This window comes from Taurulus bubalis (genome assembly GCF_910589615.1).
Source record: "Taurulus bubalis genome assembly, chromosome: 14".
Taxonomy (NCBI): domain Eukaryota; kingdom Metazoa; phylum Chordata; class Actinopteri; order Perciformes; family Cottidae; genus Taurulus; species Taurulus bubalis.
The window spans coordinates 21,314,453-21,331,822 of record NC_136602.1 but is presented as its reverse complement, the minus strand read 5'-3'; the positions used below and the strand labels follow the sequence as shown (position 1 = coordinate 21,331,822).

The 17,370-nt window shown below is 46.3% G+C and overlaps 1 protein-coding gene across 1 annotated transcript in view; it reads left to right on the top strand.

Moving 5' to 3' along the window:
• Positions 1-17,370, top strand: part of inpp5a (inositol polyphosphate-5-phosphatase A) — a gene marked incomplete at its 5' end in the record, with an annotated part of 140,558 nt that overhangs the window by 93,389 nt on the left and 29,799 nt on the right. The window contains one exon of the mRNA XM_079229968.1: positions 6,945-7,029. Within this exon, the coding sequence (XP_079086094.1) occupies positions 6,945-7,029 (85 nt within the window). The remainder of the gene's footprint in view (positions 1-6,944; positions 7,030-17,370) is intronic.

Here is a 17,370-nt window from a genome sequence, read left to right as displayed (position 1 = left end):
GGAGAGGAAGGGGCAGGGGCATGGGCTGCCCAACACACCACCAGCCGGTGCAGGAGCCCGCTCCATGCAGCTCTGCTGCCGGGGCTAGGGAATCAAACTTGAGCCTCCACCTTATCTGAGGCCCAGGCCTAATAATGCAGCTTATAGGGCTCATTGAGGAGACATCTGATAAGCCTTTCCCTCTGTGGCCCTTTTAACTGCTAAACGGTGTTTATCTCCCAAAGTGCTTCAAGGCCTCGGGGGAACAATGAGAAGGAACAGCTTTTAGCCAGCCAGGCCCTAGCTATTGAGTCACATCAACAAAAAAAAAAGTACTGCTCTGCTTCCATGAAAGCAAAAACAAACCTCCGCTTGAAACGCATCCTCTGCAAAACGCTGATATGAGCTTGGGCCTGCGTCAGCCATTATTTCTCTTGTTGACTCAGCTACACTTTGATGTGGAGAATCATTGTTTCATAATTATGATGAAGGTTAATAGTTTTTTGTGTGCACACAATATGAAAAAAATAAGTTGTTGTGTTTTCAAGAACAATTCAATTGGATATATTAATAAAATTGAGGAACAATGTTTATAAAGAAGAAAGAATAATCTGCCTTCTGAGGAGACAGCAGAAGTTATCAAAGTGATGCCTCTCTCAAAGCCAGAAGACACGGCTGCTAAATGATACCATAAGATAAAATAAAAAATAAAAAAATCTTCCTAACAAAACACAAAAAAAATCCCTTTTGTGGGAAGGAGTTTGTTTCTTTTTTCCACTCCCCTATTCAGAGCGGCTGGTCCGGTTCAGGGGAGAACAGTTTTACATTACAACTGTGAAATCCTGGCATAAAGGCATCCTTTGTGGCACGCCATTATTTTCACACAAATATAGTCCATTGTCACAGTGCTGAAGTTAATTTGATCAACATTGGGGACATTTAACTGTTTTGTCTGCTGAAAGGAACTTGTTTCATGCTCATTTTCGGGGCATTGAAAAGCAATGATTGGCAGAAAAATAATGTTGCCGTTAACAATTCAAAGCAATTAGTTTCCCATGGGGAGGCAGTGGGCCGCACTGGCCACCACACAGCGACGCTTTGTCATTTTATGGACGGTCATCAGTCAACTGTCAGAGCGTCTCAAAGAGCCCTCCAATCTAAATGTTTCCCTTTAGGCTTTTCCCAGAACAACAGGCTGAAAGAGCAGAGAAAGGCCAGCTAGTTTCCAGCCTATAGACATGTTGAGCTGCAAGAGGGAGGACTGGATAATCTCAGGGAGATCCTCCAGAAAGCCAGAATGAATTTATTGAAGGGAGTGGTTTGTGTGTGTGTGTGTATGTGTATGTGTATGTGTATGTGTATGTGTATGTGTGTGTGTGTGTGTGTGTGTGTGTGTGTGTGTGTGTGTGTCATGTTGTATGTGTCCATTTCAAATGAAAAGCAGCAAATGTTTTATTATTGTTATCATACAGCAGCTGAATTCAAATTGCAATGTTTAACAAGGTGTGTGTGTGTGTGTGTGTGTGTGTGTGTGTGTGTGTGTGTGTGTGTGTGTGTGTGTGTGTGTGTGTGTGTGTGTGTGTGTGTGTGTGTGTGTGTGTGTGTGTGGTGTCACTGTGACTCTGAACTGCCTTCTCACCCTGGGAGGGCTGCAGGAGCAGAGGTTAATCTTCCCCAGTGTCTCTCTACTCAGAGTGGACCTGTTTATTTCTCTCTCTCTCTCTCTCTCTCTCTCTCTCGCGCACACACACTCTTCTACAGCAGGCACTCTCTTTATAGATCGACATGAGCCTTTCAGAGATTTGTCGGGTATCACTTTGCCACCTTTTTACGACCATGCAGATAACCAAAAGTGACCTAAAACAAACCTTGTGTGAATTTGTAATTCATTTTGTATTCATTAGTGTTGTTGCAATGCCAGAATTTCTTCTTTTTAAATGAATTCTATAGTAATACAGCAACATGGCAAACAACTAAAGCAATCAGGCAGAGTGTCTCCCAAGAGGATGTGGACAGATTTTGGCTGTCCATTATCGTCTTTACATGCATGTTGCATTTCATCAGCCAGTACAGACACGACCAAATGTTACTTGTTTGTCTGGTGTTGGGGCCCTTATTGCGTCCATGTTCCCATCAAGTACCGTATGACAGTGTCAGGACAGTTTGTACAGAAACACTACCAAACCCCACCAGGTTCTCTGCACGGCCGTCCATGGTCATTCAATGAGACTCTATTCATTTTAATGTTTCTTTGTGGTGCGCTTAGGAAAAAGCACCAGGTAGGCATGATATATACTGGAATAATCAAGACGTTCAGGCCTAGCTAGACTTTAGCACAGCGCAGGGCGTGTTGAGTGCAGTGCCTGTTGATGTTGTACCTTTTAGTGGTGTGAATTTCGTAATAAATTAGCAAAAAGCCGATTGACACAGGGAACTTGGGGCTTTTGGGACTCAAGGGTGTCTGGAGCAGTTGTTGGCTTTGCCCGGCTGGTAATCCAGTTCGTGGGTGCAGGTGGTTTTACGTTCAAATCTAGAATCTACAGATACCAGGTCGGCTCAAGCTGAATTATTCATTAACCTCTGCGTGACCGCGCCGACATCCTTGTACCCACCCTCGGCACCGAATCTTCCCTCCACGGTGTTCTTGAAACCAGAGGTGCCTGGGTGCCCACAGGGGGACGAGGGGAAGGCGGTCATGCCGTGTCAAAGGTCCCGCCATGGGCCACCCCTGGCCCATTCAGAGAGACGTCACCGAGCACATTCTTCACAATGTTAACATTCTCCCAAATTCTCAACATTTGCCTACAATGGGCGACCGTGGTCGGCCTCTGGGCCATTGTGTGCAAAGTGGAATCCGAACGGCCAACTTATGGTTAGTCATCTTGTCAATATGATCGTGACATGGCCCCCCCCATGCACCCTCATGATCTCATTCAGACTGTCTATTACAGCTCAGTTTACCTGTCAATCACAGGACGTAATCTGGCGAGGAGTCGCTGAGGGATTGAGACCGGTGTGAGGGAGAGAGAGATTTACAAGCAGGCGATAAGTGTTATCGTGTATACAGGAGTGTTCTCTATGAGACTGACCTCTGGCGCAAGAGCATTTTCAGACTATTGGGCACAGGTGTGTGATTTTCCGTTTGTTCACTTTTGTAACTGCATGTTTGCGTGTTTACAGAAAAGTCGAATTTGGAAATGGAGAATGCACCACCGTTGTTTTGTGCTGCTGGTTTAAGGGGCCTGGGAGCAGAGTCAGGGGCAGTGTTATAAATTAGCGTCTGACCCCTGTCTTTGTGCGGCCCCCCCACCCTGAAGGACGGCCCGGCGAATGCCCCAGCCCAAACCTCAGTGGGAACGGCGCTTGTGAAGAGCCTCTTTCAGGGGTGTCACTGCGCGATGAATTGGCCCGGAGAAGCATGTTTATAGACTGTGTAAAGGAGTGTGTCTTTGTGGGAGAATGTCACCGACACTGTTACAGTTTGCCTGAATGAACTGCGATGACGAGGCTAATGGGGGCCCCCGTCGGGAGTGAGGGTCAGCGAGGGAAGGGGAGTTGGGGGTGCGGGGGAGCTTGGCCCCCCAAGCTCTGGGACCCCCCACCCTCAGGCCCCTTTCACGCCCAGTAGCTGTAGCTAATGTCGCAATTCTTCGTCCGTCCACTCGCCGCCTACCGCCCCTCCATCCTCCACAAAGGCCAAGAAAAAAAGTCAACTTTCGCACCAGCGGGTCACCACGAGTGCTTTAGGAAATGATCGTGTAAACAGAGTGTTACCTTCTGACCTGTGGCTGATACCTTGGAGCAGCAGACAAAAACAGCCGGGCTGCGGGTATTAGACATGGCTGTTAGCGGGATAAAGTTACGGGACACAGAGGAGAAAGCCTCTGAGGAAACACACTCTCTTCCTCCGCCTCACTTTTCACCCACTCTCTTATTCTTCTTTTTCTTCGTCAGCAGCAGCGGATGTGGTAAATTCTCTATTAGCACAAGGGGCACAGGAGTTCCCACGCCTATAACAACCGCTTTGACGCCCGTGCTCAGCCTTTTTACTGCCATCCATTCGAGCCAGTGGGACACGCTGACCACTAACTTTGTTTGAATAGAGCTGGGTCTCTTAGCACCAGGATGTAAGGTCACTAATGACATCAGTGCCAGTTTGCTGTCAGCGTGTGATTATTGATTACAGGTACAGTTTGATGGGGCATTTAGCTCAGAATTGTGTCCATAGTGATACGGATTCTTGGTGTGTCCATGCACACACCTTCAAGACCTACCTCTTCGGTCTATTACTGCAACCTCCGGTTCCCAAAAGTGAAACTAATGCGGAAGCGCCTTAAACTTGCATTCTTTATGTTGGCCAGCAGAGGGCAACTCTTCTGGTTGCAAAAATAAGTCTGATTCGATAGATACTCCTCACTTTATTTATTACCTCATTAAAGCTGAATAAATTAGTTTATGGCCTCAATCTCTAGTTTCAAGTCGTCTTCAACAAAGCATGATGTTTGTTTAGTAAATGTATGGTCCCATTCATAGTAAAATAGAATATAAAGCAGGGTTTATGATGATTATCACTGCCAGAGCCGTATACAGTGTCTTGACCACAACGTCATGTCTCCACAAATATGGATATTTCCCTTCACTGGTTGCACAAAACCAAGATGGTGAGGACCAAAAAACAGGATGGCAATGGCCAAAATGCCAAACTCGAGGTATCAAAACCTCAGTCCATAAACCAACGGGTATGGTTATGACTATATTCACTTGTTATGCACAGTCTATGATTGCGAGTAGAGCTGGAATGAACACAATATGTACTATGTACTCTTTACCAGCGCATGGTCGTGTGTTGAGTAAGACTGAACAGCTGATCTGATCTGAGCTGAACTGACGTCTCTCTGACTGAAAACTGCAGTGTTTTTTTGCAGTGTGAGGTGGGTAGGTCCTTTTCTGAGTGTTCATTGGTTAGTTTCACACAAAATGTCGACGGACACAAGAATCGACAAATCACGGTGAAAGGCGGAGCTCGACAGAAACATTACAGGCTCAGAGCTCGCTGTGTGTACGATCTAACGGGCACAAGGACGCAGAAGTGAAGAGTCTGGAGCGTCCAGCAACATCTAAACCATATTGTTGTGCCATTTTTTCGCTGAGCTATTAATAGAAACATCGTACCACGCGGATCCGCGGTACGAGACCCGGAAGTGTTAAGAATGATCCATATGGTTCAAAGAACAGATAGAGATGTTAGATCTCATTTTGAAGTCCTCATCTAACCCCGCATAAGAGCAGGAAAGAATAGAGCAGATGTCCATCATAAAGATGGAACCGTCTGGACGGACAATAATAATTACATCAATCATAACCATGAAACATTTCAGTTGTTATTTTGGGACGGAACTGTAAATCCTTCCGACGTCCCCTCTCGCGGAAATATTTAATGTAATGGGATGTCAAAGTCGCATACTCTCTATTTAATATAATAGCTGCGCTCCCCGCCTCTTCACTCCAGTCACCTTCGCCTCCCTGCCGCTCCCTCTCTCTGAAGAGAAGAAGCCGCCGTGCTTTACGACGGCCCGGCAGGCCAGAGCCGAGACCCGCCGCTAAGAAGAGGCTTCCTCTCTCTTTACGGCCCTATAAATATATTGTTATCTGGGCACTGGGTGAGATTTATACGTGCGGTTAGTGGCGATAGTGAGCCGAGCATCCTGAATCATTAATTACACAAGGGGCCGTGCCGCGTCCACCTTAATTCCCCGTCTCTGCTCTGTAGAAGAGACACTTTTAAGTAGGAGACGAGTCATAGGAGTTAATTATATGTCGCTTAGGTGTGTTTTTTTTAAACTTATTTTAAAGCATTGGGACGCTGGTGCTGTGGCAACGTTCTGGAAATTTGGAAGTGGTCCATTACAGAGATGATCTAAACTCTATGAATCGTCTGATACTGTACTCTCTATGCATACAGTACATTAACAATATATACCCTCAGGAGGCATCATGATTTGGGGTGCACTCCAGGGCAGCACTCGTGGTCCTTCAAGCTCTACAAGTCCGTTTGTGGCCCAACTAGGAATCCACAGAGTTTGTTGACGTTGTCTTTTCTCTAAGGCAGCTGCCGCCATGTCACCGCTTGGTAGAACATCTTCAGGGGTTGGGGCTGGTTCACTCTCTCGGTTGATCGACTTAGCAAAGTGAATTTTCTTTGCCATCAAAGAATTCTCAGAGTCTATTGATTCGATTGTGGTGTCAGCTGAGAATTAGCGGTGTGTTTACTTGAATCTCTAAACTGCTTCAGTCTCTTAATTCAGCCGCATGTAGGAAACTGCAAACATCTCAAAAATATCTCTAGATGGGCACCATGCAGGGTTTCCTGAAGGCAACTACTTGTTGTTTTAAGTAGATGTATAATTGTTTCTTCCATTTGATTTCCCCTGATGAATTTTTTTTTTTATCAAAGTATTTATTTTCTGAATTGAAGGTCTTACTCAAGCTGTACGCTGCCCAGATTATTGGGGAACATTTTTGATATTGGACTTGGAAATCAGTAATATAAGGATATTTAAGGTGGGACATCTGTTTCAATTTCAGTCTCACAAGCAGTTTAAACACCTACACATAAACCCTCATCCTAGGCCTCCCTGTGCATCTCAGATCTCGTTCTCCATCAGCCCCTTCCTTACAGCCATTCTGCATGCTCTGTGGAAACATGAACACTTACCAAAAGATCACCAAAGTGAACATCTTCCAATCCGAGTGTCCGGACCACCAGGTGGTGCTGTGGCCCTCGTGAACTAAATACCCTGAGGTGTGGGGAAGACTTTTGACAACTAGCAGCCGGGCTCCCAATGCGCCGATTAAAACGTATGTGTAGAGTTTGGGATTATGAGGAGTGATGCCGGCTCTCATCCATCCCGGGATGGTGGCTGAGAAACCTTTCCCGCTCACAAGTGTTTGTCGTGTCTTTCCAGGATCACGGACCAGCGGCACGAGAAGCTGCCATATTTCGTCTTTGGGGACTTTAACTTCAGGCTGGACTCGAAGCAGGTCATTGAGGTGAGTATTTTTTTCGTGTGATGAAAGATAGATGTGGGGACATTTGTGTCTCAACTATATGCTGATGTACTGTACACATGTGGTTAACCAGTGTCAAACTCCTCGCAATATAAAGTTTGTGTGCATTAGAGAGAGACTGCCGTGTAGTAAAAGTGGTTTTAGGAGCCCACTGTCTCTTTAGAGTTATGACTCATTAAACGCCTCACTGTCCCAGTGGCCCAGCTGTGTTTGCCAACTGAGCCTCCAAGTGCATTGTTATGTTACGGTGCCATTCACTTCTCTTTCTCTCTCCCTTCCTCTCCTGCGCCCTCCCCTCTTTCTTCCCCCTCCTTCTCCTCCCCTCCTTTCCTTGGCGCAAATGAGGCTGGTGAGAGCCAAAGGTAAAGCGCAGTCATTTAGCGGCAGGAGATGGTGGGGCGGGGGTGGTGTAACAAGTCATAAAGGCCCTACAGACATTGGCGTCCCGTGATAACAGAGTGGAAGAGCCACTTGTTGGCCGTTCGTCTCCCCGCTCTCCGCCACAATGGCCCAGGAGCCGGTGGGCCTGTTCGAGGTGTGGGCTTTGTTTAGTTCCACCATTCAGATGAGGAGGGAAGGCTTTCTGAATGACTTCGGAAGGACTTTCACTCTGTGTGGCACATGAGAAGAAACCTTTTGTAGTTCAGTCACCCGGCCACTAGGGGGGCAGTAACCCCCCAGTCGGCTTATTGGGATCAGCAGCCGACAGGGCCCTTGATTGACGGCCTGGAAGTTTGTGCAATAGATTTAGTTATTTTGCGTAATTGGGTCACACAACTGTAATCGGCTGATCATGTGAACCTGCGTTGCTTTGGAGCTAATGAATCCACAACGGCAGATGTGCAAACACAGAGGTTATTCAGGAGTCAGATGTCACCTGGCACACATTGAGGTCGCCACAGAGATTTTAAAGTAACGACAGGCAAGCCAAGTGCCATATGGTGCTAATATTCGAGAGAAGGTAAAAGGATTTTTTTATATATATATATGTTAGGGCTGTCCACCTTTTAAGCTGACAGGAAGGCATCCAATCACACCGACTCAGACGAGATAATTCTCAGCGTGTTTAGCATGTGCATCTGATCTAGATATATATCTCTCTTCTCTCTCTCTCTCTCCCTCTTCTCTCTCTCTCTTCCCTCTCATATCCTCTTCTCACTCCCCTCCCCTCTCTTCTCCTCTTCTCTCTCCCCTCTCCTCTCTCTTTCTCTCTCTCTTTCGTCCCTGCTGCTCGGTGGGAGGTAAGCACTCACCCTCTCTGTGTCTCTACCGCTCTGAAATGCTGTTTGAGTGCGGCAGGGGGTCGCGACCCCTTTTCCAGGGATGTGTTAGGCTTGCACCGCTGTGTGTCCATCGCTGTGCCCCCTCCCCTCTCCCATCCACATGGCTCCTTTCTTATGCACCTTGGCCCCCATTCACATCTAGAGCGAATACACACACACACACACACACACACACACACACACACACACACACACACACACACACACACACACACACACAGACACACACACACACACAAACCAATTTGTTAGGCCAAATTCATCTGATTGATCCAGTCCGTTTTAAAGGGGTGTGACAGCAATGCAGGGGGGCCTTTTAGACTTCCCCTCAGGAAGCTAAAGCTGTTGCTTAAACCACACACACACACACACACACACACACACACACACACACACACACACACCCCTAGACATTTCCCCTCCAGTTTAATGAGGGTCCTCCAACCTGCCGACCATTTAACTGGGACAATAGAGTAGGCCGATGATGTCATCATGATCTAAACCCGTCCTGTGTTGTGGTCAACCTGGTCTGATTTAACAGGGACCTTTGCAAGGGAGAGCTGTGATGTCACCAATAAACAAACGGGTCGCAACCTCGGCGGAAGATGTAACTCAAAGCCGCGAGGCCGTTTCAAGCCCTTTTAATGACAATTAATGTCAACAGGACAATTAGCGCACATCCACTGAAGTGCTTAAACGTAGATGGGCCTGTGGCGGATCGATCGTCCATACTTATCCGAAGATTGATTCAGACACGGAGTTCGTTTCCCGTCGTCTTGGAGTCTCTTTTTTCTGCTTTTCTTACTATTCTCTCTCCACTTTCAATCGATAGGGAAGGGCCCCAAAAACACTTCGCAGATGTATAGACACCTTTACTTCGAACACCAGGGGCAACCCTCAGGCACCCACAGGGTTTGCCAAGCCCCACTTTGGGAGTCACTGGGTCAGAAAATGCTCCAGTACATTTCTCTACAGTTGCACGCTACACCACTCCTCTTCTTCTCTGGCTCTGGTCCATTGTGGGTGACTAGACTGTGGACAACCGCTAGCCACTCCCCCGTCACCCATCCCGCCCTGTGGGTGGGTTGGATGGGACAGGGGTCATTTGTATTTTGGGATGTATCCATGTGTGTACAGAGGAGGAGGTGGGTTTGAAAGGAGGGGGGGAGGTTGGGTTGGGTTTATTATTGTCACAGGATAAATTCCAGGTGGCAAATTCCTGGCATGCTTGTGCGGCAGGATCAGTAACCAAAGGCCCGCGGACCCCCCCTTCTCGCCCGGTCCGGGCAACCCCATTAATTGTGTCCGACAGAGGGAATTGGTTTCAATTGACCCCCATTCAGCGGGGCCTTTGACTGGCAGACAAAGGACACAGCCACGTGGAGACTAATGCTAGGGCTGAGCAGCCTGGAGGTGGTCCAGTCCCCGCCAGCCTTCCCTCTCCTCTCCCATGGGTGTGATCGGGCTACGGCTTGATCACGCTTTGCATCGGTGCTGATAAAACAGGAAAGCGTAGAGGAATGGTTTTTGAAGGTTTTGTCTGGCAAATCGGAGCTTGCAGTTTCTTTGAACCCCCTCATGTTCAAGTCGGAGACTTCAGAGCAAACACCACAGGTGAATAGAGTGGACATTATAACTAATAGAGGACACCAGGAAACTTCCCAAGTTCATTACGTAAATTGAGACAATAATTGTATTACAAATATTTGTATATATTGTTTATACTGTATATGCAAATGAGGCATTCATTTATATACTTTTCCAGAACAGAATTCTGCACATTAGATACAGCCAGGTTCATACTTTTTGTTTCATTTTGTTGACATATTAGAGTCAATGTTTTTTGGGGGAATTTTCAACATCTCTTCACTCAAAAAATTTACAATTATTGACATGATTTAGGATTCAAATGTTGTATAAATCAGGCTATATAGAAAGATGAACAAACCCCTCTGTGAAAACACCTTCAGAATATAGATGGGAAGGAAAATGGAAAGTTTGCTGTATGTAAATGTTACTGAAGGCTCAAATTAGGCATTGTCTAATGGTAACTTAGTCAAATAAAGACGTTAATGTGTTTTTTATGTTTTCTTTCCACTTGTACCAGTGCATAAAAACAGAGGTTCTGTGCATCTTGTCCCAGACCTGTTGCAGTAAAACAGACCCTACTTGTATTGCAGAGTTCTCAAGGAGGGCCCAAATTATGGGGCGGGGGGAATGTTATTACTATGTGATTGATGTGAGATGACATTTTTAGAGGTTGATATTATTGATCTCAACCATGCGTGTAAATCCATTTCCCTCCAATAAACTGTGTGCCTCAATTAAGATAAATAGTTTTCATCTTATTCTTGATCTCGCTCTCGCTCTCTCTCTCTCTCTCTCTCTCTCTCTCTCTCTTTCTCTCTCAACCACTTCTAATCTGTTTCTTTGTAAACACTCACTGCTGCTCTGAAGCTCTGGTATCTGTTTTGTTAAAAGGAATCAGTGTTAACAATTAGCCATTTATCAACATTTCAATACACTTTCACCTCCCACCGCCTCAAGCTTTTTTCACAAAGGCATTTAATATGCCTAGTTTCCAGTTTGTGTCTCAATGGCGACTCTAACCAGGGCGATTGGGGCAGACAGATTTACGGCAGACGACATTGTTGCAGGTATAAGTGAATCACAGGGGGGGGCCTGCAGGAGCAGGCTCGAACCGGTTGGAACGGTGATTTAGTCACTGCCACTATGTACAGTTAGCTTGTAGTAACAATAAGATTTCAATAATAACATTGAAAACTCCCTGAACAGCCCAACTCAGTCATGACGCCGGGTCACACGACCCTTGTTGACCCTTTCACACCGACGGCAAACGCAGCTTTTCCTTGGCGCTTCAGTCAGAGGGTGTAAAAGGTGTACAGTGGTGCGTGCACGCACGTGCGTGCGTGTGTGTGTTTCCCCCGAGGTGGCCGGCGGCAGTGAATCAGATACGTCGATGACAGGCTCAGGGCTTCGTGCCTGGACTCCCAGTATATTTAAAATCCCTCCTAATTAAACTTAATAGAATGTAAATTTAATATCTGCAGAGATTGTGTGCTGCTGGCCCCGGCCAGCTCCAATTTAAGGATTGATAGAGGCCAGTGGGAAGGTTAATTGCTGACTTGATCTACTGTCCCTGTGACATGGTGTGGGGCTGTTTTAATTGGGGCTGATCCGCTGCTACACGGACAGATTTCATTAGGCTAGCTGCCCCCTCTCCTCTCTCCTCTCTCCCTCCCTCTCTCTCTGACCGGAGACCAGTTTGGACCAGCGCCCCCCGCCTGCGTCTGCAGGAAGCACAGGGGGCCGGTAGCAGGCATCAATCTTCCTTCCTTTTGTCCCGTGTCCTTTCTCTCGCTTGAGCAGCATGAAATTAAAGGTTGGGCCTTGGACGAGCCCCGCTCCTAACGAACGCTGTAAAATGCTCGGTAATGACAAGCCATCGTGATAGATCAGTCATTTTTCACAGCAGAGTTACTCGACGTTCACGCCCATGACGATAGAGATGGAATTACAAGCAAGCTGTTTTGTTTTGGGAGATGTGAAAAGATATCAATGCCATCTTGACTTTATTTGTGTTTATTGCTTATATGGGTCAGGTTTTATACATATGAATCGGAGAGGTTTGCATTGCTACTTTTGTTACATTTATGATCTTCTGTTTATAGATGCAAAGTCTACGTTTTGGAAGATATCATTGGCTTAATCAAATCTGAAAGAACCAGATAAAGGTTAAAGTGACTAACTATCTACTTTACTTTTTATTAATAACCTAATAGATGTCACAGTTTAAGTAATGGAAGGAAACGCTCTATGTTTTGTATGTTACCTGCAGTCTTTGTGCTGCCGAACACAATTTAATTACATTAGCTGATGGCTGTTGCTGTCCCGGCTGCTGAACCTAGTCCGAGTAAATGTAAATAATTTGCTCCAGTAAAGGGTAAACAATTTCCCCTTTTTCAGCCCGACTTTGACTAGCATGTGTGTATCTGGCAAAGCTATAAATCAAAAGGTGGCCAGCGTAATTAAGTGTACACTACATTAGTCAGGCTAATTAATTTTGGGGGCCATCCATCCATTAACCAGCGGGCCAGCACTGATTGGGCCTCTGTTCTGTGGAACTTCTGACACCAGGGACTGCGACCCTCCTCGGCTGCCCTCAGTTGCCCAGATACACTCGTGCATTTACACCCAGAGCCACAGATGTAGACGCACACACGCACACCGGCCCTCATGTACTCAAGCTAATTTTGACTAAAAAGAGACGCTTGACGATTTCACAGTTTCCGATACCAGTATCAGAAACTGTGTCAACAATTAATGGAGCTATCATCTAACATTAGCGGAGGTTAGATATCGATGTGTTCAAGCTCTAGTCAGTAAAAATGACAGCGTGATCAGGATGCAAATGTAATCTTGTACATTTTTGTTTTGACGAGAAACTAAGAGTAATCTGAGTACTCTGCATTTGCAGATGTGCAAGTTGTGATATCGGAACAAATATTGAGTTTCAAGTTACTGAGAAGAGGCATTGGACTGATTTATTGCCAGACCAAATTGTATTGACAAATCCTTTACATGGCTTGTTGTAGCCCACTAAATCAATATACTTCTCTAAGACAACCCACCTGACACTGTCTCAATTGTCCTGACGCAGTAAACCCCACGCATTTACCCCCCCAACCCTTGTTTATGGCCACACAGGTGAAGGCCTGTAATGGAGACGTTTCCTTACAATAAAGGCATATTATCTGCCTAGAAGAGTTCAATCTATCACAATGAGGGCCCATTATATCACAGATAACCCATGTGGATATAGAAGGAGACTATTCCCTCCAGACAACAGCGCTCTCTCTCTCTCTCTCTCTCTCTCTCTCTCTCTCTCTCTCTCTCTGTGTCTGCCTGCCTGCCTGTGTGCCTTCAATGCTAATGAATACAGCGCTGAAGACAGGGAGGGGAGAAAAAAAAAGGAGTTCAGCTATGAGGGCGTAACTTGAGCGATGCAGCTTTGATGGGAGCGCTGTCCATATAATTAAAAATGCTGGCAAATGAAGAACAAGCAGTGGCTTCTGTCGGTCCTGCTCATTAACAACAGGCCGTTTGAGCCCGGCGCCAGCCATGCTATTGCCATTGTGTGCTTGGAGTGGGGGTGTAGGGTGTGGGGGGGAGGCTGTGACTGGCAGCTGGGAACACCATGCCAATGGTGGGATGGTGCGACGAGTCAAGCCAAGGATGAGCGCAGAGCCTGGCACTGTCAGGGCCCGGGGAGGGCGCGTTGCCTCGCGGGCCCCTGGGGTTGGCCCCGGGTCAGGGACGTAACCTGAGTTACCCCTCAATCGTCACCGCCGCTGTGCTCGCCCGTTGGAGCCGATGTTTGATACCCCACTGCTGCGCTTCACCCCTTCTCCCACATTAGTTTGACGGACAGTAGAAAGAAAATATTGATACACCCAAAGATTTGTCAGCTCTGATATTAATGCATATTAGATGAATTCAAAACATGAAACTACTTCCACACAATTTAGTAGCTCATAAACACAATTTTTTTCCTGTGGTTCTCAAAATCATCCTTGTTCAGAGCACAATAATCTTGTTTGTTCTTTCAGGTGATTTACCTTCTCTGTTGTCCTGTCATCTTTCCATTCTACTCTGTTTTGTCCTGCACCGTCGTCTTAAACACCCTCTACACCTTTTTTCCTCGTTATTCCGAAATGTCTCCTTGCACTACACAGCATGTTAAAGCAAGTTAGTTACCCCACTAAGAGGTATTTTCATTGTCAATTATTCTGTGATTATTTTCTCAATTATACATTGTTTGGTCTATAAAATGGAAACATGTCCATCACCGTTTCACAAAGGCACGCACTCGAACGTCAAAAATCCAATGATATTCAGTTATCATAAAAAACTAAGAAAACAAGCAAATATTCATATTTTACCAGTACATTTTTTTTTTCTATGGTTTTGCTTTAAAATCAATTGATATTCAAAAAGGTTGCAATGAAGTTTCTGTTTCGACAAAAAGTGTTTATCTATGTTTATTCCTAAAAAATCAGGGGGAAAAAATCTCCTGTATTTAATGTGTGAAGCAGATTATATGCAGTTTATTTGAACCTCTTTGTATGTCACAAACACAAGGACACTAATCTTGTACTCTTGTAAATGACGCATCCTTAAATATCCCTGAGCCTCCTTTCACTGGATGGACACGGACACCTGAAGGTGTGGATGACAAATGTTTTATATTTTGCAATTTAGAATATTTACAGTTGATGAGAAATGATGGAGATAAGTCTCACCATGTCATGTGTGTATTTAGTAATTTGTTATTAGTCTATTTATAACCATGATGCGGTTGTCAGAATTATGCATACAATATAAATATTCTAAATCTAATCAGCGAATAATCCCATCAATCCCTAAATTCAAGTGGACTCAATACTCAATCTGTGTCTTTTTGATTTAATCCACCACACAATGTAGTCGCTCTATAAATCATGAATAATCAACTTCCAGTCAGTCTGTCTGTCTTTATCTCTCGCTTTATTGATGGTTTTTGCTTTTAAATCACAAGGAGCAACAGCTAAGGGCGAGGCCGTTATTTAGTCCAGATGAAATGTGGCATAAACCGTGAAGGATAGGGACCTCTTTGTGCCTGGCACATAGTGTCCGACTTGTATGATGTCAGTCTATTTTGACTAATGCAGTCCTCTGCCTGTGTAGAACAGAGCACAATAATTGTTCCGTTTTGTTTTTTTCTCTCCACAAAGGGAGCGAGCGCACCGCGCTCCGCCGGCATCATTATGGTTTGTTCTAATGCGTGTGCAAAGAAGCCGTCTCTATGAGAGCGGCCGAATCTCACACGGCCCTGCTCGACATGTTTGGGGGTTACAGCTCGCGGTGCTCGTTGGTTGGCTAAGTCTGTCGCGAGAGGAAAAAAAGGACAACTGGTGAGGCGATGATGAGCGGAAGGAGCTGGGATTATTTGAACGACTCGGCCGGCAGGTTTCCCCGGCGCGGATCTCCTGCCTTTGGCGGCAGAGTGACGCTCCTCCAGAGTGGCTCATTGTAACTCAGCTGTAAACCCGGTGTTTGGCACCACAGGCTTTTTAAACAACTCTGCCCTTCTGACATAAGAAGTCATCTCCGAAAGGCTCCATTCACATTGCAGTGCAAGTATCCCATCATATTTAAGAGGGGGGCCCATTAAGGGCCGCATTGAGAATTCATTGCCTTCTCTCTCCCTCACTCCCCTTCCCTGTGTGATTTATCTGCGACGGCCATATTGCCAGGCCCTTTTCAGAAGGAGTGGCTCCACTTTTTGTCTTAGAGGAGGCCCAAAACAATGCATCCGGGCCCATTCCTCAGACAGGAGAAGAGGGGGGCCCTCCTCTTTCATGGGTGGGGGGGCGTCAGAGAGAGCCGAGGCTGGCCTAACATCTGTTTGTGTCCGGAGCCAGGCGGGACCGGAGCACGGCGTGCCTCGGTGGCCCCCTTCTCCTCTCCCTGGGGGTCTTTGTTCCCGATTTCATGCTATCAGAGCGGCAGCATGTTTTCCTGCGCAGAGCTGTCAGGGGCATAAAAGGCCCTGAGTGGGGTCACATCAAGAGGGATGGGCATGAAAAATTGGTAAAATGTATCACAAAGCCCACCCACTAGATGGTTGCCTAGCGCCCTGCGGTGGGGTGTCAGGAAGCTCTCTCTCTCTCTCTCTCTCCCCCCCCCCCCCCCCCCAATCCCTGTACTTTCCTCATCTGAATTACACCTCTCTCTCACCCTGGCGGACAAGCACATCATTTCGATGAAATGGTGCAAACAAATTAAAGGGTGGTGCTTCAAATGAATCGGCGTTCTTTGTGTGGCGAGGAGGTTGTTTTGTGCCCCGCCAGGGCCTTGTCCTCCCAGCACGCCCTGGGAGGAGAGTGGCTGGTTGTCAACTGCTTTGGTAGTAGCACCAGCAAAGATTTAGTGTCGCAATTAAGGCCGCAGCTAGCGATCATCACCGTCGACTGTTTTTCTTGATTCGTTAGTTGGTTTGTCGTTGGGTTTATGAAATGTCGGAAAGATGTCGATCCGGAAGTCGAAGACGACGTTTTTGAATGTCTAGTTTTGTACCCATCTGAAAGTATTTCAGTTTGCTGTCATGTAGGAGTGAAAAGTCAAAACATTTTCGTAAAAAATCAAATAGTTAATCTTTGACACAATCATGTCACCACTGATGGGATTTTTGTCTCGCCAGGTTGCATGTTTGTGGTGATTGTATTCTTGTTGACGGTGCTCACCGAGCCCCAGCTGTCTTTTAAAAGAGGACAGAATTAGACTTTCATTAATTGTTTGGTCCTGATCTCTATCGGACGCGGAGTAATGAACTCGGCGGGTTCCTATTGGACTGCCACTAATCACCAATCGCCGATTGGGTCCTCGATACACTCTGATCGACTTGGCAGCGACAAATTACCTCGTTGCCCGTTTACTTTAATTGATTCCCAGCCACAGCTGCGGTAGAATGAGGTAAATGCAATGAGAGTGCAGTGTTTCCTGGTGTCTGGGAAGTGTTTGTGCTCCGTATCAATAGCTCTCCCGTCGGCCGCACTGGAACGCGCCCCGATGATTGCTTCATGGCTGGATGGGAGTTTGATTCCTCGTTAACGGGACAAATGCTCTTTTTTAAGTGTTAAAAAAAACTTGAAGCGCTGCCGCTTCAGATCACAAAGCGCCCCACCACCACCACCTTTTTTTTCTTCCAGAAACACAATTAACATTCAAATGACTGCCACATTAACATTAAGTTATTGGGCAATTTAAACATGCATGGCCTTGTTCGAGGGGTTTGGGGAAGCCAACGCGTTAAACAGTCTTGCGGACATCTGCCGTGGTTGGTTTCAAAGTGCTGACTGAAAGTGGCAGGGGAGGTCTCTTCAGATTAAATCTCCCGTTAGGATTTCTTTGTACAGGTGGCAGTAATGTGTCAAGAGCCCGGCCTGAGACAATGTTCTCCTTTTCAGTAGGACTAATG